Genomic DNA, 25,000 nt, shown 5'->3' with positions numbered 1-25,000 from the left:
ATAATACGATTATGTTGCGTGTGTTTTTAATAATACGATTATGTTGCGTGTGTTTTTAATAATACTATTATGTTGCGTGTGTTTTTAATAATACGATTATATTGAGTGTGTTTTTAATAATACTATTATGTTGCGTGTGTTTTTAATAATACTATTATGTTGCATGTGTTTTCATTGTGGGAGACACTCAGAAAGCTGGAGGTGTAACCGCTCACAGCGCTTTTCCCCCGCGTAGCGTTTGTGTTGTGCGCAGACTAATTTGTATTAATAATCCAAATAATGGTATTAATGCCCATTAGAAGCATCGACACGCGGTGAAGACATGAAGACATCACAACACCTACGTACAGTAAGTGATGGCGTCGGCTGCGCCTGCCACAATAAATCAAAGCCGTTCCCCATCGCCGTGCCAACAATTAGACACTTTCTTATTCCTTTTTAGTCATTTGTTGCGGAGACCGTCGGTGCGCTTCTTCAAAGAGGAGCCACACGATATCATTCCTGCTCTCTGTGTCATAAACAGTGTTGGGGGGTAACTCATTACAAAAGTAACATATTACTTTTAGCAGTAACTCGGTGATATAACTTATTACTTATAGGATTTCAGTAATATTATACCAGTTACTTTGACAAGTAGCCCAAGTTACAAATTGAGTTGTTGTTGTTTTTAACTCCAAGCACTTATTTAAAAAAGACAATCATTTCCTAATCAAACTGTGTGTTTTTATGCAAATAACCACTATAGATGACAATAACAAAGGAAAAGAATAACATTTAGAATTTTGCATTGTTTAAACTGACTGCAAGGCGGTTGAAATTATTTTCTGGGATGGTTCGGGGGCGGCGATGTCATTCTGCTGCTGCTGTTGTTTTGGTGAAAGTAATGAGTTACTCTACACCGACAGTAATATTGTAAAGTAACTTATTACTTTCAAATAAAAGTAACTAGTAATGTGTAGTATATTACATTTTGCAAGTAACTTGCCCAACACTGGTCATAAACATGTGTGCTTTAAGGAACGGAGGTTATGATAACAGTGAAGGTAACAACAACATATCTGTGGTAACACGCGCACAGTGGAGGTGAAATGTATCTGTGGTGTAATGCTGTGACTTCTGACATTTAAATATGAGCTTCTTTCCGTCGCTATTTAGCATCCCGTCTTTCATGTTCCTCGTGTTGATTCCATGTTTTCTTTAGAAACGTAGCCAACAGGCACAAAATTCAGTCTGAACAATTAGACTTTTATCCACACACTGCATAAGACGGATCTGTGCAAATCGAAGCAGCACAGACCTGTAAAGACCCACCTTGAACACGGCTAAATCTGTATTCAATGCGTGACTATAATAGCACACAGCTAGTTTTTTTTTTTTTAAACCACCCATTTTTCCTCTTTCTGTGCGATACAAAATGGTATATGTTAATTGATAATCAGCAGTGTTGATTCAGTGGTGCATTCAGTGCAAATCTGTGCCCTTCTGGATGTCAGAGGGTTTTCACAGCCACCTCGGTGCCAACCTTAGCTGGCAGAGCCGGCACCTGTTGGCGGTGCCAAGGCCTGGCAGGGGTTATCGATGCTCTCTGATGGTGCCCGACAATCACAGTGGAAATGACTGCGGCTGCTTGCGTCATGCCAGAGAGAAAAGAGCATTTGCCGACAATGGCTCGCTTTCACCATGGCCCTTGTTTCCCCCCCCCCCTGTTCCCCCCCCCCCAAAAGCCGTTCTCTGTCGCCAAGGAAAAACAAACAAACAACAACAACAACAAAGAGAGAATGGGAGCCGTAGTGAACATCGTGTAAAACATGTCAACAAGGAAAACATGTCAACATGCAAAGATGACGCAGCGACTGTGGGGACCTATGTGTGTGTGTGTGTGTGTGTGTGTGTGTGTGTGTGTGTGTGTGTGTGTCTGTGTGCCGTGCAGGTCTAGGACTGTGGGGACCATGTGTCTGTGTGCCGTGCAGGTCTAGGACTGTGGGGACCATGTGTCTGTGTGCCGTGCAGGTCGAGGTGATACAGGGAAGTGATCTGCTGAGGAGGAGGGGGGGTGGTGGGGGTGGTGAGGGGGCTGTCTGCCTGTGTGTGTTTTTGTCAAGAGTGAAACCAATGAACCTTAGTGAACAATAGCCACATTCTGTGAAACCAGGGCTGCAACTAACTATTGTTTTCCAGTATCGATTAATCTGTCGATTATTTTCTCAACTAATCGATTAGTCGTTTGATCTAAAAAAAAAAACATCACAAAATGGTGAAAAATGTCAATCCATTTTCCCACAAAGCCCAAAATGACATCCTCAAATGTCTTCTTTTTGTTTACTGTCGTAGAAGACTAAAGAAACCAGAAAATATTCATTTATTAAGAAGACGGATGGACCGAGATAATGTTAGTATTTCTTTTTCCTCAAAATTTGTCTCAACGATTGATTGTGAAAACACAAATGAATTCATTGTTGCAGCTATGTAAAACTGGAGGACTTCATATATTTCAGGAAAATGTTACCTTATGTCTCTTTGTCCAATATCACAAATACTAAATAATGTCGATAATTAGCAGGGTCATTCTATCCTCTTACATCACAACTACCGTGTGAGAAAAAGGTGCTTCAGATATTCACGTGTGAGTTTTACTTTCATGCCTTCAGTCACTTTATCGGAAATATGTGTCACGTTTTTCATACGGTGAATAATATCTCGTGTTTGGAATGAATCTGTGCAAATATAGTAATTACTCCCCAGTTTGGGTCCCTTTTTCACAGACACAGCAGAGCCATTTTAACCACACTGCATACCGCAGCTGTGTTTAGTACACAATGTTGGCATCTCCCTGAAACCCTGAGAATGGCGAGATAAGAAACGATGGTTGAATCTGTGCAGCAGCCTCTCGGCTCACGAACGCAAACATTTTGGGTCCTAATACGAGCTGACAACTCTTCCATTTCCTGTCAGAAACCACAGACGTGGGGCCTACGCCCACCCCCTAACTAACACATCCACCCCCTAACTAACACGTCGTGTTAAGTAGGTGTCAATATTACAGCAGATTGTTCCATCTCGGGTTCAAATGCGCCCCTCGCATTGTCTTGTTTCCATCACAGGCTCGACCGCTGGCCTTGTGCTGTGACTTCTTTATATAACCTTTTGGCCATTCAAAAAGAGAACACTTTTGATCTCCCATGGCTGAGTGGGAGGAACAACGATATGGTTTCACAACGAGGGCAAGAGTGGGAACTGGGATTTTACTGTATCACTATACAGTAATAACAAAGCCATGCCATTTTTCAGCCATCACTTACCCAGTGACTGGTTTGTCATCTGTTGAGAAATGTCAGCGTTCGTACATGGACTATGTTAATTTCTAAGAATCCACCTCAGTTTCCTAAAATCACATGTTTTTTCATCGTTGGTTGCCCTGCAGTTTCTTACAGCGTCACCTGACAGTGGTTACTGTCAAGCTAATCTTAGAGGCGTGTTCCATAAACACGTCTGTTTATGGAACAACAGCTTTGTGTGAGACGCAGACTATTATTGTATTTATGGTCTTACACGGAGGGAATTTATGGGCCCCGACAGCATTTATTAATAAGTACGTAGTGTTATGTAGTGTTTCACATGTGTCTGACCTGCGCATTAGGCCAACACCTGCTGGTTTGTGATAGAGATAGGTGTACAGTACCCACTTCCTCTTTTCTGTTTGTTTCCTGTTTTTATTCTTTCAGAACCTGGACAGACAGGCTTGTTTTGTTTGATTCAGTTATTAAGCTCTATGAGTTGGATCAGATTCCCCCACACTGCCTGTCATTTTCCTCGGCTGCAACAAAAAAAGTGTTGAATTTGCAGTACTGTATAATTTGGCAGTAAATGCTACCTTAGCGCTGCCATTTGGTACTTTTGTATTTATTTATCCGTATCAGCAGCGTATATATTTCACATGTATGTAAAAGTGTGTATTTAACAGACAATGTGAAAAGCATTTATCTTGTGGTTTTGACACTGAACGCCGTCTCACAAACTTCCCCCCCCCCTCTGGCTGTTCAAAGGTTACTTACGACTCAAAGATGGAGAGCAAAATATAGTTGCTCACAACACCTTCTACCAATATTCACTGACAACAGCATTGGTGCATTCATTATCATCTGTGTGTGCGTGTGAGTGAGTGAGTGAGTGAGTGTGTGCATCAGATATTAGTTTAGCCTTTGTTCAAGAAGTCGAGGTGAAACAGTAATTATTAGGCCACCAAGTTAGGTGCAAACACGATAGACTTCTGTTGACAATATCAACAGAGATTACCTCGTCTAATGTTTTGGCTTAAAGGAGAATTTTGTTTTTTTTTAACCTGGAGCCCTCTCCTCACATGAATTATTATCTGACGACTCACCCAGTGTTCTCCGCAGCGTTTTTGTGCCTCCTACGTGTTGTTTGGAGATCAATAGTGTCCATGCCAGTCCTAGAATTGAGCTCCGTCGGGGCCACATGGCAGCGTGCTGTTCCTCCATTTAAATAGACAGTTTTATTCCCGTGTTCGACCCATATCGTCATTATATATATATAAAGAAACATCAGACTGCCAATCTCCCCCGGGCTATTTCCAGCGGTATTTCCAGGGATCCCATTTCCTCCTTTCGGGTCAGTGTCACCAATTCTCGTCAAGTCAGTCCACAGGCCAGCCGGCAGGAAAGTCTCGCGGGACTTGACGAGAGTTGGTGACACTGATCCGAAAGGAGGAAATGGGATCCTTGTAAATACCGCTGGAAATAGCCCGGGGGAGATTGGCAATCTGATGTTTCTTTATATATATATAATGACGATATGGGTATTTACATGGAGGAAGAGCACGCTGCCATGTGGCCCCGACGGAGCGCATTCAAGGACTGGCTTGGAGTACTATTTCGATCACAACAACGCCTACGACGGTCCAAATCATCGCTGCGGAGAACACTGGGTGAGTCGTCAGATAATAATTAATGTGAGGAGAGGGCTCCAGGTAAAAAAAAAACCGAAATTCTCCTTTAATCCAGTTGAGGGAAAAGTTCATGAAATAACTAAATAATAACAATAGCTAAAATGTCAAGTCAAAAATCTTAGTTTGCTATTGTTTGTAGAGATTGTACCAATCTCCTGCATCTATCTATTCTTTCTTTCTTTCAACACTAATATTTTTGACACAATCCAGTCTGGCAAAATACATTGTGGCCTGTCATGAAGGAAAAGTTAACAAGATAGCAGAATAACAATGCAATAGTTTAACGTTAAACTGAGAAAACCTCCCAACTTTGCATTGTTTATTTACCATTAAGAAGACAGTTATATATTGTCAGATCAACAACAACCGTCTATCAAGGATGCAGTTTTGGAGGGCAAACCATTTTTTCTTTGTTTATCATATTGGTTGTTGATATTTTTGTTTATTATGGCAGATGGACTTCATACACTGAGCACTCATCTTTTTTTATTAGAAGAATTAGAGCAATAGTCACTTTTTCAGGCTGATTCGTGATGTAAAGCCATAGCATGCATCATGCTAAATGGTGTCAAAATGATATAAGTGATATGAGGATGGGCTCTTTTAATACAGAAGCATCAATTGATGCCTTCATATTATTGATTTTTGTTTGTGTGTTATGGAGCTTGTTTGTCTCAAAATGACCACTACCTGGAGGTCAAATAGTTGACCGCTACCTGGAGGTCAAATAGTTGACCGCTACCTGGAGGTCAAATAGTTAACACACACGCACGCGCACGCGCGCGCGCGCGCGCACACACACACACACACACACACACACACACACACACACACACACACACACACACACACACACACACACACACACACACACACACACACACACACACACACACTCCACTGCGTGACACATTCTACTGTTTTCCAAAATAAAACCTAGGACTATTTTTTCCTAAACCCCACTACATGATGCAGAAAGACTGTTAGCTCCTAGTGTGTGTGTGTGTGTGTGTGTGTGTGTGTGTGTGTGCGCGCGCGCGTGTGTGTGCGCGTGTGTGCGTGCGTGCGTGTGTGTGTGCATCAGCATCTGTGTACTCGGTAATAAATGCAGGACCGCCTCACTCTAATCAAGCTGATTAAAAATGCCTGCGCGCACAGCCGGAAACCGTTCCCCCTTCGGTGTGTATGTGTACGCTTTTCTGTCCACTTTCTCCACTTTATTTCGGGACTTTTCGCCCTGTGTGAGTGAATTCCCTCGAGATGTGGAGGAAATCATCCCGTTTTAACCCCCCCCCCCACCACCATCAACACACGTACAGCACCCCATTTGAAATGAGGAGGAGAAAGGGAAAGCACAGGCAGCAGGAGAGGAGAGGGGGAGTGATGAGTCAATACAACTAATAATTTAATGGGGACACAGCGAGAGAGGGAGGGAGAGAGAGAGAGACAGCGAGAGAGAGAGAGACAGAGAGAGAGAGAGAGAGAGACAGAGAGAGAAAGAGAGAGAGAGAGAGAGAGAGATAGAAAGAAAGAAGAAGAGCTCCGTCCGGACCAACCAACAGGACACCTCCTACTCTACTATCGGCTCTCCTTACCTCATGCATCCACGACAAGCCTTATTAATTTTTCGACATCGGAAAGTAAATCGCACTTTTTCCCTCTTCCTTGTGTTTTTATTCTTTCTGTTTTTTTAACCTGTTTCGACTGTCCGCATATCGCCTCTCTACATCGGCTCCAACAACGCGAGAGATAGCAAGAAGAGCACTGTCGGCTATTTCCAATCTAAAGCCGTGTCGTAACGTTATCTATTCGTGTACCGTATTCTCTTCCGTAAACATACAGGCACGAGATATTAGGTCTCGAGACTCGACTGCCGTTATTTGTAACAATATTGTGTCCGCGTGCTTTGGCTGAAAATTGACGCCTGCTAACTGTGTTACTGTCCGCCTGCCTGCCTGCCTGCCTGCCTGCCTGCTGGTAGACAGATAGCGGTGGATGTTGTAGGGTGTTGAACTAAAGCAGAAGTCGCCTCACTTGGAACCGATGGAGGCAGTTATACGCTCACTTTGTGTTCAATGTGGTTGTTTTTACTGTCGCGATGGCCGTTTTCCTAGGCAGAATTAGCTAACGTTAGAGCTACACAGACACACATACACAGCCGCTCACCAATGTATCACGGTCCGTCTCGACCTCCTCGTCTCTTCTACAGATTGGGCTTTCTGTTGTCCTTTTTTCTCGTTTTATCCCCCCCGCCATCCCGCCATCCAGTCCTCTCCAGAGCAAGGAGAAATGCTCTTTTTTTTTAACAACTGTAAACTGAATTAAACGCCGTTGTTGTCATGCAGACGTAACGTTAGACAGAAACCGAGGAGAAGTGAGTGCTGGGAGTTGTTTTGGTTTTTCGACCCTGGCCAAACTCTCAGAAGACGCTGTTTTCCAGGCTGTTATATGCTCTCCAGTGCTGAAGTGCTGCGTTTCAGGTTGGTCTGGCACATTTTAACGCAACTGTTACTTCCCCCCTCCTTTGACGGTTCTCTCTTTTTGGGCTGTTGTGTCCATTTGAACGATTGCTCGTGTTGTTGTTTTGTGTTTTAAGGTCATTTAAAAATTCTGACCTGGATCCGGACCAAATCCGGGTCTGGATCCCCCTTCCCTCCCCATTTTGGAGAATTATTTGCCTCATTGCATGTTATGAATGGGAGAGTTCATGATCTTTTGCGTGGGGGTGGATGATTTTGCCCATTTCACTCTTTGACAACAGCATGCCAGTTCATTTCCGTCTACACAGTGCACTAACTGAGCTGCAGTATCCTCAGTAAGCTACTTGTAAAGTTTCCAATTGCAAACAAGTTAAAAAATAAACAAATAAAATAAATCAGCATCGCTTGAATTTATAGAGGATTACCCCAAACGTGTCAGGTGTTTAACCCTTTAGCTGTAACCAAGGAATTAATTGTCAGGTTCCTCCTCAGTCAGTGGCTTACCGGTATGTAGGCTACAATACAGCACCTGTGGGTAAAGCAGCCATACAGACTCCCACTCTCGTCTTTCTTTCTTTCTTTCTTTCTTTCTTTCTTTCTTTCTTTCTTTCTTTCTTTCTTTCTTTCTTTCTTTCTTTCTTTCTTTCTTTATTTTCTTCCTCCAGCTTGACTTTTGACGGGCAGCCGATGAGTCAGCAACTGTCAGCTGTCTTCCCCCCTATCCCAAAGTACAGTTGTAAACCCATCGCTCGCTATCAAGTGCCTGCACTCACAAAAAGAAAAAACTTCATACCTGTTTAGTACCGTGTGTGTGTGTGTGTGTGTGTGTGTGTGTGTGTGTGTGTCACCCCAGGGCCTCCGCCTCCCTTCCCCTCTGAGCTGCATCATGAATGCGAAGCTGCACAAAGTGAGTCAGAAAGGAAAACGTTAGTTCCCCCTCTGTGCGTTCGTTCGCCACGACAGAACCCTACTTCCTTGAACTGCACTGTACTCATCCGAGTGGAACCTCGCTCAGCAAATGAATGTGTTTGCACTAAAACGGGGGCTTGTTTGCCCCTCGCACGGCGGGACACCCATACATAAAACATGCGCAGAAAAATGGGAACATTTAATACGGTGGCGCGAAAACGTCACAGTGGCCCCGAGTCATCATAACCCAGGAGAATTGACAGTTATCGCTGTAATGGATCCGTTCTCAGAGGTCTCCATTACTTAAAAACACATCTTTTTTGCCCTATATAAATGTCCACTCACGTCTTTTGCATCTCAGATATCTAGCCAAAAGCTTCTGCCCTCAACACTTCGCTTGCAACACATTTTAGCAATTCTCCCCCCCCCCCCTTTTTTTAGCTCCTTTTTGAGCCATCCAGCTGACAGCTGATGGTGTGCCGTTTCCCCCTCTGTCCCCAGGTGATAGTGAGCAGAGGTGCTGAGAATGATGGAGCATCTCAGCGAGACGTGCCTGGGCAAGGAGAACTGCGAGCTGGTCAACAGCATGGCAGAGGCCAAGGCCCCCCCGGCCAAGCTGGCCCGCCTGGAGCAGAACGGCAGCCCCCTGGGCCGGGCCAGGCTGGGCAGCACCGGGGCCAAGCTCGCCGGGGTCCCCTACAAACCCACCGGTCACCTGCTGAAGACCTGCCACAAGAAGGGTGAGCAGAGAAGGGGTCAAAACGCACATATAGTTGAACTGATTGTGATTAGGTATGACAACGACAATCCAGTCACAAAATGTAATAATAATAATAATAATAATAATAATGATTGGATTTATATAGCGCCTTTCCAAGTGCTCAAAGCACTTCACAGAATCATTATTCGTTCACACCATTCGTACCGGTGGTTCGAAAGCGTGGCAGCCACACATTGGCGCTCAACGGCCCCTCCGACCACCATCATTCATGTCTACATTCATACCAATCATACGAGGCAAGGAGGGTTAAGTGTCTTGCCCAAGGACACAACGACAGCAGCTGGGAGGGAGCGGGGATCGAACCGCCAACCCTTGCGTCATTGGCCGACCCGCTCTACCTCCTGAGCTAAAGCCGCCCCGATGTAGAAAATGTAGCCATTTTACATGTCTGCAAACCAGGAATATGTAGAATATCAACGTACATTTGAAACAGAATGTTGGCAAAATACGCTTCTAAAACGTGGCATTTTACATCTCTGCAAACCTACAATCTCTATGTAAATTTGAAACAAAATGACGGTTAATCTGAAAACCCTGCTGCCTTTTCCAATGTTAAACGGAAATAAAACAACTTTGTTAAATATTTAGGCAAGTAAAACAACTTTGGTGATGTTTAGGCAAGTAAAACAACTTAAGGTTAAGGTTAGGCTTATGGTTATTGTTTGGGTTAGGCTTCAATAATAAAAAGGTGACTCACGGTTGAAATGTAGACTTTGGAAACGCTGTGACTGGGAATTGAACCCAGCCCTCCCGTGTGAAAGGCAAGTATTTACGCCAGTAATACTCAGCTTGCGGGCCAGATGCAGCCCGTGATATGGTGCTGAGTGGCCCCCTGACCATTTCCTAATTCACAATGAAAACTAGTAATTAAATAAAGTTTGCCTGAGCTCCAGCTACATTGTCAAATATTGCTGCCTGCTCGCCACCCAGGCACTTATACTGTATGTACTTATCTAACTTAACTTAACTTAACTTAACCTAACTATCTATCTATCCTGTGTGCCCAAAATTGTCAGACCAAACTGGCTGGCACCTCAAAAACCTACAATCCGCTACAGAAAAATGTATATTAATGTTTGTTTATTAACTGGCCCCTGGTCTCCTGTCATTTTGCAAAAGTGGCCCCCGGGCAAAGCAAGTTGAGTATCGCTGATTTACGCCCTCCATCCACCCCGCTCACAACACACGAACTTGCTAAATTAGGTACAGGCTCAATACATATACTACAGAAACAAAAAAAATATTGAAGTTTCGAAAAATGGTCTCACTTCAATGAAATGGCTGCTATGGGGACTAACATCATCACACATGAATACAGTTGGGCTCATTGAATCCACAAGAGTCTCAGCTTTCCAGTCATACCACAATTATGTAATTCCAAGAATTTTTAGGGACCCCAGTATGCAGAAATATTCAAATAGAAGGTGAAAATAACAAATGTATAGGTTGCTGCATGCAAAATAATTGTAATTATTTATTTATTTTTGCAAAAACTGCATGGGGTTAGCCTAAAGTGGGCATGTCTGTAAAGGGGAGTCTCATGGGTACTCATAGAACCCATTCTCATTCAGATATCTGGAGGTAAGAGATCAAGGGGCCCCTTTGAAAATGGCCATGCCAGTTTTTTCCTCACCAACATTTAGCCTAAATTTGGAACGTTATTTAGCCTCCTTCCTGACAACTTAGCATGGCAGGGCTGGTAGCAATAGATGCATTAGGCATTCTACTTTCAGAGGATATCTGTATCTTCACTCTACCTTTAAAAATGCTACAGAGCCTCTGAAACACAATCATGTTTTCTGCGGACGTGTCTTGCAAAAAGGGCCCTCATCCTTCAGAGGGCAAAAGGGCAGGTGCTTGGGCACCACCTGGGCTCTATCTGTGCACATGCCTGTTAATATTATATCTAAACATATCTAAACGTGATATGCAGCTTATTTTGTTTAGAAATATTCACATTCTACATATCTGTGGATTGCAGAAACATAGAATGTGGACATTTTATTCTGGTGACCAGGGTGGAGAAGGAAGAAGAAATTAAATGGAGTAAAGTTGTTTAAATGCTATTGATGGTCTTAAATTGTTTGGGGGGTGTTTACTACCCCCCCTCCAACCTCCACCACCCCCTGCATGCTCTCCAAAACTCTTAAACTGTTTTACACACACGCACGCACGCACGCACGCACACACACACACACACACACACACACACACTCCCACTTATTTGCTGAGACAAGAGCTGATAGAGGAGCACTGTGTCGTGCTGCATAGCGCTGTGTGTCACTGGCTGCTCCTGCCTCAAACCCAGCCCTCCTGCTCCAACGTCTGTTTATCAAGAGAAAGTTTCAAGTCCTTAAGAGCCATTGCCGGTTAAAGGGGGCCTTTACTTTGAGATTATGACATAGCTTTTTAATATAACTGGTCTCGTTTCGTGAAAAACCCGCTATCCAAAAAAAATAAACATTTTTACGACTGTATGATTTTTTTTCTTCTTTGAAATGAGTTCTAAAACCTGCAGGTTTGCAGTTGTAATAGCATTTGGCTGTTAAGGCTTCCCTGTTTGTTTGTTTGTTTGGCTGGGCTGGTTGTCTTTGTGCAAGAGGGACTCAGGAACTCTTGGAATGCTGTGCGAGTGTCCTCAGAAGGGCCGTTTCTCCTGTTTGCTCCTTTAATCTGCGTGTCGCGCTCCAGCTGAGACAGCTTCATTTCTCACCTTCATCATCTTGGCTTCTGTTGGCCACCTACAACGTTCCTCCCCTCTACCCTCCCAACATGCCTCTCTCGGTTTCTCAGCCTCTCCCAGAGGAAAGGGTGAATCTGCCGCCGTCGCACAGGGCCCACAGCGGGCATTGTGTCCGAGGCCCAAACAATATTTAGCACGGCCCTCTCTGGGCTCCCTGGAAACAAAGCCAGTATTGATCCCCTAAATGAACCTACACAGCAGTCTTTATTGTTAGATCTTTATCTATTAAAATGGGGGGAGGAGGAAAGCAGCTCTTTCAGCACATTCCCTGGCATCTGCCCGCTCATTGATTGTTTTGCCAGAGCTGTGTGCATCTTGTGGAATGCTTGGGATTGGGACCTATCAGAATCCAACTCATTTTCATCCACTCGCACAATAAAGGGCCTTTTTCAAAGCTGCCATTTTGGGTCGAAAAAGGCAGGGCGAACCACAGGCGCAACCAAAACATTAATGAGGAAGTTGGAAACCCTCATTAATGTTTTGGTTGCAGCTGCGTTTATCCTGCCTTTTAGACACAAAATGGCTGCTATGAAAAAGGTCAAATGTGCAGGAAATTGTACTGGTGACAGCAGTGTGGTGGAGACATACATGTACTGACAACTTGGGGCAACAGGACAGTCAGTAGTAGTCAGTCAGTAAAAGGGCTACTATGGACAGCAAACTACACACATCTCCCTCTACATACATACATACATACATACATACATACATACTGTACATCTATACATATATACATACATACATACATACATACATACATACATATATACATACATACATATATACATACATACATATATACATACATACATACATACATACATACATACATACATACATCTATACATATATACATACATACATACATACATACATACATACATACATATATACATACATACATACATACATACATACATCTATACATATATACATACATACATACATACATACATACATACATACATATATACATACATACATACATACATACATATATACATACATACATACATACATACATACGCGCTCCATATTTGGAGTCACTGCAGCTGCTTGAAGCCAGCGCGTTAGACTCAGAATATATTTGTTATGCAAAGTGAGACTTGGAAAGGCCAAGCCTTCCAGTGCCCTGCTGGAACTTCCTTACATTTCAGGGATGTTATTTTAGCCGAACGGCATAACGAGTGATATTTGCACAGCATGTCCCCTGAACATTCTGCAATCTTTGGACAAGGATTGCTGGTTCCACCTAACAGCAGAGCCACTGTTGACACAGACTAGTAAACCTCAGGGCGCAGGGGCGGCATGGGATTTGAAGCGCTGCATCATGGGAAGATGATTTGGGGTTTGCTGCTGTTTCTGAGGTAAAAGTGATAATTCCATAATTAATATATTCTCATTTAACAAAATAGACGCAAGCCATACTAGCCATTGCAGGCCACAGTGCAACATCTCCCCTTACCGTTAAACCAGGTTGGAAAGCATCAGACTGACTGAGTCCTCGCAAGACTGAATAAAAGGCCTCTTAAATTGGGATTACAGGTGTAGAAACCTCCCTGGGAAAAAAATTATAATGAGAGTAGAAAGAAAAAAGAGTCTTATTAAATGAAAAGAAAATGAGAGTCTATGGTAAAAGGTCAGTCTCTCAGATTGGAGTGTTTGATATCTCACATGGATGTGAGTGTTTGGCAAGAATTCAGGAGGAAATTGCCCTACAATGCCCCCCCACAAATTAGTTCACACTTCACATGGTCAGAAAGCGCCCTTTAGTTAATTTCGTCCCAGAACTTGCACTCGGCAACAATCCCGTTTTCCCTCCCTGACACTCAATGCCCTCCCACTACAGTATATATTAGGGATGCACCATATTGGATTTTTTTTGTGCCGATATGCCGATATTTTCCAACTCTTTTGGGCGACTGCCACCTCATTTCAGAGAACATCAAGGGCTCTATCTTCCGACAGGCGCTATCCCTAAATAGCGCTTTGCGCACTGTTTGCGCGTGCCTTAAGGCACGGAAGATAGCATTCCGCCTTGCGCCGTCCGCCAGGTGTTCTGCCGAGTTTTGCGAGTTTTTGAGTAAGAGGTCCTTTTCAAAGCTCTTAGCGCAAAGTAATTGCGCGCTGCTGACGATAGGGTAACGCCATCTATCCCACATTTTAGCGCTGAAACGCCTGCTTTGGCATGGGGCAGCCAATGCCCAGTACAATTATCACAGGCATGCGCTTGTGTCCGCCCCCAATTTGCATTGCGCACGGCGTTAAACGAGCGCAAACGCTAAATTTGCGCTTTTGGGAAGATACAGTATAGCCCCAAGTCTCTCTCGTAGAGGAATCAACACATTATTATGCCTACTCTCTTATGGTGATGGCCCACTGACAGATGCAGACATAAATACAATGCTTTTCAAAATGTACACATTCACTGAGAAAAATAAGAAAATGACTTCAACTTAGATTATGTAAAACATGCCATATTTCACATTTTCTTTCAAACAAAACTCTAAGAGTCATTCTACTTAAACAGGCTTGGATGATGTAAGCATCGAGCCTTTGGGGAGAAATAAAGCGTCATTTTATCTAGGGCTGCAACTAAACGATTATTTTCATAATCGATTAATCTGTCGATTATTTTCTCGATTAATCGATTAGTTGTTTGGTTTATAAAATGGCAAAAAATGACGATCAGTGTTTCCCAAAGCCCAAGATGATGCTCTCAAATGTCTTGTTTTGTCCACAACCCAAAGATAATGTCAGTTTACTGTCATACAGGAAACCATTCACATTTAAGAAGCTGGAATCAGAGAATTTAGACCTTTTCTCTTAAAGTTGTCCTCAAAACGATTAATCGATTATCAAAATAGTTGTCGATTAATTTTCTGTCGATCGACTAATCGATTAATCATTGCAACTCTAATTTTATCGGCCTGTCATATCGGCAGAAATGTTTGTTTCGAGCCGATACAGATATTTCATTTTAAAGCCTTTATAGTCAGATACTGATGACGTGCCGATATCATCTTATTAATCTCATCCCCACGCAAACACATGCTATTGAAGGTCAAGGTTTGTCATGTCCGACCTTGACCCCCCCGCTGTGTGTCTCTGTGCGCCCCCCCCCCCCCCCCCCCCCCCCCCCCCCCCCCCCCCCCCCAGGCAACATGCTGCCGGTGTTCTGCGTGGTGGAGCACTACGAGAGCCCCCTGGAGTTCGACAGTAAGGAGGAGCATGCTGAGTTTGTGCTGGTGCGTAAGGACATGCTCTTCAACCAGCTCATCGAGATGGCCCTGCTGTCACTGGGCTACTCACACAGCTCCGCCGCCCAGGCCAAAGGTGAGAGGGGACAGGGGCAGGAAGTGTATAGAGCCAAGGCCAAAGGTGAGAGGGGACATGGGCAGGAAGTGTATAGAGGTAAATGTGAGAGGGGAGCAATGTTTTTTTTTCCCATGATGGCGAAGGCCAGGCGAGGGCATGACCTGCCCCTCTCTGCCTCTGACTGGCCTAGCATCAAACGTTCATCCAATCACATTCGCTTGGCTATCCTGCGTCTCTTTCTACAGTCTGTGGTCAGACTCAGTGGGTCAGACAGACAGCAGTTTCACTTGCTAGCTGCGTGCTTGCTGTGTTTTTAATATAGTCCAGTCCAGAGCTCTGGTGTGGTCTATGGTTTATAACACTGCCGCTATTCTTGACAGTGCACGTACAGTATGTAGCCTATAGACAAATCTTTTAAAAATGATAAAAGATGTTGAGAATAGATCAAGGGTGACATAAAAACAGGGTCAATGCGCATTTACAGTGAACTTTAATTCAGCTCATTGTAACACAAGAGTGACATGTATTTTAATTGAAATATTAATCGGAGGAAACGGGGGATGACAAGAAAAAATACACATTCATATGTCTGTGCAAGAAGGCCTAAATAACTCAGTTATTGCAACGTTCAATATAATGAGGTAAGATTTCACACATACCTCTATATGCTGCCATCTGCCATCTCATGCTTGTTGATTTAATGATTGTTTTGCACCTGGTGCTCATGTTGAACAAATAGATGACCCTTATAGCAAGAACTAAACTGCAGTGTTAGCTGTCCAGCAAACACACCACTAATATCGAGGAATAATGCTTGGAAGTAGCCTACTTTTACAGAGAGTTTCCCAAACTTTTGAGTAGCCAGTCAGATTGAAAAAGTAGCCAGCTCATGTTTGTTCCAGTGGTCCTTTTCCCAATTAATAAACAAACCTCAAATATGTATCCATGAGTGTGACAATGAAATAATACAAATAAACATTCTTATAAAGGCCCAATGCTCAATTTAATTATAAATAAAACAATATTCATATTGCATCCATATTGCAAAACACAAACAGGCAAAATATATTTTTAAGAACAAAGAAAATACTAATAACTATGTTTCCCACAGGATTTGGAGAGATTGTGGTGGGTAGACCTGTACATTTTAACCTAAAATGCATGAATCTGGTTCACTTTGAGAACCAATTTAAGAGGCTAGATCAGGTGTGGGCAATTATTTTTCATGGGGTGCCACATGAGAAACCCAGATTGTTGCTGGGGGCCGAACAAATATTGTCATGCCGTAACCCAGGAACTTTGATGATAGAGGGGACAGGGGCAGGACGTGTATAGAGGGGACAGTGGCAGGAAGTGTATAGAGGGGACAGGGGCAGGAAGTGTATAGAGGGGACAGGGGCAGGAAGTGTATAGAGGGGACAGGGGCAGGAAGTGTATAGAGGGGACAGGGGCAGGACGTGTATAGAGGGGACAGGGGCAGGACGTGTATAGACGGGACAGGGGCAGGAAGTGTATAGAGGGGACAGGGGCAGGAAGTGTATAGACGGGACAGGGGCAGGAAGTGTATAGAGGGGACAGGGGCAGGAAGTGTATAGAGGGGACAGGGGCAGGAAGTGTATAGAGGGGACAGGGGCAGGACGTGTATAGAGGGGACAGGGGCAGGACGTGTATAGAGGGGACAGGGGCAGGAAGTGTATAGAGGGGACAGGGGCAGGAAGTGTATAGAGGGGACAGGGGCAGGACGTGTATAGAGGGGACAGGGGCAGGAAGTGTATAGAGGGGACAGGGGCAGGACGTGTATAGAGGGGACAGGGGCAGGAAGTGTATAGAGGGGACAGGGACAGGAAGTGTATAGAGGGGACAGGGGCAGGACGTGTATAGAGGGGACAGGGGCAGGAAGTGTATAGAGGGGACAGGGGCAGGACGTGTATAGAGGGGACAGGGGCAGGACGTGTATAGAGGGGACAGGGGCAGGACGTGTATAGAGGGGACAGGGGCAGGACGTGTATAGAGGGGACAGGGGCAGGAAGTGTATAGAGGGGACAGGGGCAGGAAGTGTATAGAGGGGACAGGGGCAGGAAGTGTATAGAGGGGACAGGGGCAGGACGTGTATAGAGGGGACAGGGGCAGGACGTGTATAGATGGGACAGGGGCAGGATGTGTATAGAGGGGACAGGGGCAGGAAGTGTATAGAGGGGACAGGGGCAGGAAGTGTATAGAGGGGACAGGGGCAGGAAGTGTATAGAGGGGACAGGGGCAGGAAGTGTATAGAGGGGACAGGGGCAGGACGTGTATAGAGGGGACAGGGGCAGGAAGTGTATAGAGGGGACAGGGGCAGGATGTGTATAGAGGGGACAGGGGCAGGAAGTGTATAGAGGGGACAGGGGCAGGACGTGTATAGAGGGGACAGGGGCAGGAAGTGTATAGAGGGGACAGGGGCAGGATGTGTATAGAGGGGACAGGGGCAGGAAGTGTATAGAGGGGACAGGGGCAGGAAGTGTATAGAGGGGACAGGGGCAGGATGTGTATAGAGGGGACAGGGGCAGGATGTGTATAGAGGGGACAGGGGCAGGACGTGTATAGAGGGGACAGGGGCAGGAAGTGTATAGAGGTTTACCATTTCTCATTTTCTTTTGATTTGATCCGCTTTTGTTTCCGCTAGGGATGCACCGATTGCGATTTTCTTGGCCGGTCCTGATTTCCGATTTTTTTATAGTTTGACTTGTCGATACCGATTTTGGCCGATTCAGATTATTTTTCTAAAAATAATAATTGACAGCTTACACAATTTTTTTTGTAACTTTGCTTTAATAGAAAATTAAGATTCATGTAACAATTCTTATCATTTGCATGAGGTAGGACAATCTCACTCAAACATATCTCAAAATATGTTCCAGGTTACTGGGCAGAGGTTTTCTTTTTTGTGCAAATACAATGAATATAAAACAATTAATTCCAGTATATTCCACAGCTATCATGCATTTACTTTTCCAAAAGAAAAAAGGTGCAACAGAACATCAAAATGTTATCCATGGACAAGGAGTTTATAGCCTATAATAGTTCTGGAGCCCAGACCTTCGAAGCCACGCCCACTCTACAGTAGTGGATTTGGCTGTTCTTGAGTAGATGAGGAAATTAGTTTGAGTTGACGATTCAGTCTGAATATCAGAGTTTACACACAGAGTTCGAAATTTCGTATGCGTTTTCTTTTCTATCCGCCATCCGGAAAAAAATCATCACGGACAGAAAACCTTGCACACTGAGTCCGATGCGTTTTATTATTATGTTCGTCGTTCTATTCGCAATACGAAACAAATAGTCCTCTCCTGTATCCACGTTACAACATGACTGACAGACAGCAGCAGCAGCTGAGCTGCAGCAGGTCGGGGAATGGTAACCATATCATACTGGACAGGGGGCTCCTCACCTTCACTTCGCCAAGCCGGCTGTGATGTGCTGTGGCCGGGGAGAGGGAGTGGAGAGAGAGGGGCCAGTGAGGTGAAGCGAGCCGCTGTGGACTCCAGCCGAGCGGGACTCGGCCGCACCTCTCTCTCTGTGGCTTACTTTCCACTTGCATGTGTGACAAACTGCAACATTTCCACAATGAGGAGGACATACTGGCTTGTGTGTTTTCTTTAGGCTGCAGCCCATCTGTCTCTCTGCCTTGGGGTGCGAGCACGTCACGTGAACACGTGCATCGTGCATGCAATTGACCAAACAAAAAAAGGGGGGAGCCGACTGGCGCACAGAATCGACTATCTGGACTGACCGACGCAGGTCACCGGTTGAGGCCGATCAGCTGAAAATCGGACATTTCCGGTCACGTGCCGATCGATCGGTGCATCCCTAGTTTCCACTCTGTTCTGTCATCCCCCCCCTCCCCTATTTTCGGGTTTCCCCATGGATCCTTGAAATCCTTGAAAGTTTGTGAGAGAAAAAATCAAGGCCTTGAAAGTTTTTCAAAATAGACATAAATAGACCTGGGTCATTGAAAGTGCTTGCATTTGTGTGTGTGTGCAAGAATAGAAATTTAAGTTCTTTTGATTTTTTTCCCCAATTAACATTAGTAAATAGTAGGGGTGGGAATCTCTAGAAACCTCATGATTCGATTCGATTACGATTCAGAGGGCTACGATTCGATTATAAAACGATTATCGATGCATTTCGATGCATCTTGAATCGATGCATCACTTTTTTCGCCCAATACATGGTTTCCTTTTTTCTCACTTTCTTTTTTCTCACTGTGTGGCTACTTTTAAAATAAAGTGCATTTGGAATTGCATTGTATTATGATCCATAATTCAAATAAACAAATGCATTTACTTCCATTATCTTTTATCGTACAAATGCTGCCCTCTGTTACAAGAGTTAGCCTTTAACTTTTCCTGACGTTAATCGTGCATTCCTTTATAACTGGGAACTGGTAATCTTACAGTTCAAAGGTCATAAGCTGGGACGGTGACATCACGAGAGCTCGTATTTACCATTCCAAACTCGTAGGAGCCTCAGCAGCCCCGATCTCAAAAATCCAAGATGGCTGTGCCGCGCAACAACAGTAGTAAATGTTGTTTATTAGCACTTCTGTCTTGTTTGTGTCTCATTAAATCAGCTGTACACACAGCACTGCCTAACCTCTATCTGTGTGGACATGAGGCTGAAGTGTTTGTATGCGGCAAAATGCCGCAAAATGCCTTGTTATCAATTGTTATTGCTAACAATGACTAGCCTGGCTAGCGACTGGATCTGACCAGTGAACAACAGTGAACTTCCCAGCTCAAGTTTTCTGCAAATGGAACGCTAACAAAACAGATGTGACGTCATTTAGCCTCCACATCCCAGTTATTTTGCGATAAAGGAATGCACGATAAGTTGCAGAAGAAGAAGCACAAGCTTTACTGACGTTAAGTTGCAATAAAGAATGAGTCAAAACATATCACCTGACTGGGCATCCATCATATAAACATGGTGCCAGAAGCAGAACCTTGATGATGTGACAGGACACAAAATAACAGGCTGGAAACAATTGATTCCACTGGAGCTAAGTTCAGCACTTGATAAGCAAAAGTGCTAACGCTAGCTGCTAGCCGACGAACAGCTTGACACTACTCTGTCTCCACTCTGTTTCTCTCGTAGCTCTCCATGCAGGGCGGACGTATCTCCACAACCATTGCGGCGTTGGATTCGGGGTGAAAAAATACATATAATGTAGTTCTTTATAGGCATCGCAATCAGACCTTCCGTTTCCCAGAAAATGTAAATAATGTACTAATACATTTTTGACATTTGTGAATCGATTCATAATCGTCCACATCCGCATCGCGATGCATTCCCCCCCCCCACCCCTAGTAAATAGGCAACGTTCCGCTGTCTCTCCCGTCATCTGTGCATCCTTGTTGCACGTCATATTAACTACGAGTGCGAGACAAGACCAAGACAAGTCAAAAATCAAGACCGAGTCCGGACTCGAACAGTACAGCCTTGCTACCTGCCTAGTGAAAGTGCCACGGTCACGTGCGTCATGCACAAGTGACTGAAGTCGAATGATGAAGGTTAAACAGCGGCAAGCAAGTGAGAAAGCTAGCATTAAGCGAACATTCAGCTGTGCCTGGAAAATGTAAAAATTCTCAGTGTTATAACAGTAATTAACCTTGATCCGTGTCTCAAACTATGTCGTGTTGGGTCCTTGATTTTGAAGGAATTAGGCCTGGAAAGTCCTTGAAAAGTCCTTGACTTTGATGTTTAAGAAGGTGTGGAAACCCCGTCTTTCTTCCCTCTGTTTCTTTCTTGCTTTCTCTCTGTCGTGCTTGTTTTACTCTAAAACAAGATGCTTCCATACACTTCTCTCTCTCTATCTCTCTTTCTCTCTCTCTCTCACACACACGCACTAGGGTTGTCAAAAATATCGATACTTCGGTACTTACTCGATACCAAACATTTTAAACGGATACAATACTCCTTTGCTACAGTATCGAGTTTTTCGATACCAGATACAACAGCACTTTCTCCGCCTTCCCCACACAAACACGGACACACACACCGCACGGCTGCAGCACAGCCCCCCTCCTCCCGGCTCTCACCCCGGCTTGCATTGCTGTCTGCAGCATGGTTGTGTCGCTAGCAAAACAGTACATTTCCCGAAAGAAAGCGACTTGTCAACATGGCAAGTGTCACAGTAGATCACGTCCACGACCAGTTAAGGAATTTCCAGAGGTAAGCTCCTGTTTCAACGTCATTGAAGCATTAAACATGTATCATAAACATTAATGTAACGTTACCCCACCGGGATTGTTATTAGCCGGTAGCCCCATTAGCTACTTAGCTACTCCAAACGTTACATAGCGCTAGCAGCTAACGTTAAGCATGCCCGAGTAATCGACTGTTACGTAATTTAACAAGATACACATTAATTTGCGTCCGATAGCCTATTGTGTGACATTTCTCTTATAGTCCCAGATTGAAGCTGCGGAAAGTTGTCCTGCCAACAACTAGACCCGAACACTCACAGCCTACACTATCAACAGACGAGTTAGACAAAATGAACTTGTTTGGACTACTACCAACAGTGTTTGAACAGCAATGAAAAGATGCACGTCACAAGAAGCAAAGAAAATAAACAGGGGTGTAGTTAGCAGAGCATTCATGCATGGATCAGGTCCCGTTTACACCGTGGAGAAACCTGGGTTCCAACACATTCAGTAACTGAGTCCCAGGTATGGGAGCTTTTTGGAGTAGCAGAGCCTCAGCGGCACAGCCACATACATGTATGGACCTTTACCCTGCAATTTAACTGGGTCCTGGGACATGCGTGGTGTTGGGCTGCACTCGGAAGCATAGCAGCTTGAGGGAGGCTTTGGGGGGAATTGTACACGGAAGATGGACCCCCCCACATATTACACACTACTTAAGACAATTAAAAATTTTCTTTTACAGCAAGGTATATTTTGCACAAATTCATAAAAAAAAAATCTCATGTTTTAATAATAAAAAATAATTGCCTCTGTACCCTGCTAACTTTGTTATCACTAAGCGCCTCCTGGTCCATGGTCATGGATCTTGATATTAATAATTATTTTTGATATTCATAATGAATTATTTTTTAATTTTTTATTGATTCTTATCCATTGGTAACTTCATCCCTCATACCTCATATCAACATTTCATGCTTACTCTGAATTTTAACCCCTCGAATGCCAGTTTACTGTACTTACTGTACAATAAAATTTACAGTAGAAAACACAAAATATGATTTTTTTCCATTCGCATGAATGCCACCTGGTGGCGGGTGGTGGGATTATCATAGCTTTGGATTTGTCACATTTTTCGCAGAGGAATTATGTTCTTCCATCTTCCATCTTTTGAGAATTGCAAATTTGCATTTTTTCCTACTAAGCGCCTCCTGGTCCATGGTCATGGATCTTGATATTAGTACTTATTTTTTATATTCATAATGAACTATTTTCTTATTTTTTATTGATTCTTATCCATTGGTAACTCCCTTCCTCATACCTCATATCCGTGGTTTGACATCCGGGTGAAGACACACGCTTGAACGACGCCATTAAGGCCATGAGCGAGAGAGCACATGCTGGGCTCCACCTATGACGCTCTGACCGCCTCCCCGCCCGAGAGGCTCCTTCGTGGGCATCAGATTTACTGTGCCTCGGTGCTTTTGCAGTGCTTTGCGCATACCTCAAAACGGAAGTCATGGAAAGCTCTTAGAACGCCAGATCACGACGATATTAGAGATCTAGAGTCAATTTTCAACGCCGATTCCAGCTATGCTAGTGGCGACTCTCTACAACGAACGGGCGCGGAGATACGACGTACTTTCAAAGAAGATAAATTTAACGAAGAATACATGAAACTGCCAATTTTCGACTGCCAGCTAATTTTCACAAAAAACACAAAATAGCTTCATTCATCCATCAATCTCGGTCTAAAGGCTTCAAATCATTAGTTTGCACCGGAAAATCCGCGTTCCCAGGTCATGTGACATGTTACCATGACGATCACTGAACGTATATTTCATGTCAAACTGCATGCTTTTGGTTGCTGTGCCAACACTGATCAAATAGGGGGGCAGGGGCAAACACAATAGAAGCTACAAATTTGATGTCTTGACTCGAGCTGAGAGGTGTAAGATCAGAAAAATAATAATTTTTGGGGAAAGTACCTGGGAGTCGGAAAAAAAAAATGTTTTTTGCTAAATGAACATTGAAATCAATGGGAAAACTATGCAATGGATTTTGAAGCCTTGTAACTCCACCAAATGTTCAATCAACCCCAAGGTTAGATATTAAGGTCAAATTTCAAGGTATTTGGTCCAGGATGCCCGCTGAAAAAAATGAAAAAAATGAATTTTGTAAGAATTTCCTGGAGGTCTCAAAAAGGCGGTTATAATGAAAGTCAATGACCGTGCAGCCGGACCTTAGGAGGAAGTTGACGTTAACTTGAGTTTCTGGGTGCCAGGATGATTTTTTTCTAGTTCTGGCAAGGTGAATTACCATAATAACCCAAAAAGGAAACCTGGGCTGAATTTCAGACGTTTCGTTCCAAGATTTTCCAAATTTCCGATACCCGATTATCGCTTAGATCCGGCCAGCTGGACCAGGAGGGTACAACAGCAATAGCAACACAAAAACAAAGGCTATGCAATCATCCAAGAAATGTATTTTATCGATATACCTGTAAGGGCGTCTTCTTTACTCGCCTTGGTGGCTTTATCAGTGTGCTGTTTTATGGCACTTTGTTGTCACGTTAATTGAGCAGCTGATGTGGTGCGTGCAGATGCTTTCAGATTGATAGAGCCTTTGGCAAAGCCGTTTTTCTTACCCACCTTTTCACAAATGGTGCAGAACATTTTAGCTTTTCCTTCCACATTTTCACGTGTAACCCATGGGAACTTCTCCTGCCATTCTGGGTTAAATCCTTTGTCTTTTTTTGCCTTTGGCGGTGAGGGCCACAGTGTTTCTTCTTCTTCTTCTTCTTCTTCTTCTTCTTCTTCTTCTTCTTCTTCTTCTTCTTCTTCTTCTTCTTCTTCTTCTTCTTCTTCTTCTTCTTCTTCTTCTTCTTCTTCTTCTTCTTCTTCTTCTTCTTCTTCTTCTTCTTCTTCTTCTTCAGGAGTAGCAGGAGCTTGACGCTTTTCTGTCATCTTTCTGGCCTCAGCCGAAGTACTTGCACCATCATTACGTTTAAAAAAGAACTTGCCCAGCAATGTCTGCTTTGCCATTTCGATCTCGTCAAAGCGCTGTCGGCCGCCCGCCACCGCGGGACTGATGCTGCAGTGTGCGGATGGTGAATGGTGGGCTTCATTTAAAGAGACAGCGTCTGCTAGATTTTTCCTTTTTTTCACCAAACACTCCAGATAACAGTGGGGCGAAAATATATACAAGTCTATATTTAAGTTGTAGCCTTAGCCTATTGGCAACATCACTTGTGCTTAATATCAGGCTAGTTTATATAGCCTAAGGAATTTATTTATTTGGCATATTTCCAACCGGCCAATTGAGCCGGCGACCTCTTAATTTACCGGCCCACGGGAACAAATACCGGTATAACGGAATCCTTGACACACACACACACACACACCTTAAATACCTTAAATACCGGCCTAACGCTATCTTCCCCCCTGGTGTTAATTTAGCGCTTTTCAAAACCAGGCCTTATTTAGTGTGCCGGGGATATTACTGTGCTCTCTCTCACTCCCTCTCTCTCCTGCATCAGAGAGGCACAATGACCGATGAAAAAAAGTTGTTATACCGTAGTTTTGAGCCCCTGTCATTCAGAGGCTGTTGCATCTTTCT

At 44.0% G+C, this 25,000-nt stretch overlaps 1 protein-coding gene across 4 annotated transcripts in view; it reads left to right on the top strand.

Annotated features, from left to right (window-relative positions):
- Positions 1-25,000, top strand: part of satb1b (SATB homeobox 1b) — a 119,156-nt gene that overhangs the window by 7,766 nt on the left and 86,390 nt on the right. For all 4 annotated transcript variants that reach the window (XM_083634348.1, XM_083634346.1, XM_083634347.1 and 1 more), the window contains exons 2-3: positions 8,857-9,095; positions 15,039-15,215. In XM_083634348.1, the coding sequence (XP_083490474.1) occupies positions 8,882-9,095; positions 15,039-15,215 (391 nt within the window). In that variant the 5' untranslated portion in view covers positions 8,857-8,881. The remainder of the gene's footprint in view (positions 1-8,856; positions 9,096-15,038; positions 15,216-25,000) is intronic.

Source organism: Poromitra crassiceps (genome assembly GCF_964638095.1).
Source record: "Poromitra crassiceps genome assembly, chromosome: 1".
Classification (NCBI taxonomy): Eukaryota; Metazoa; Chordata; class Actinopteri; order Beryciformes; family Melamphaidae; genus Poromitra; species Poromitra crassiceps.
This window is presented reverse-complemented; position numbering and strand designations above follow the sequence as displayed.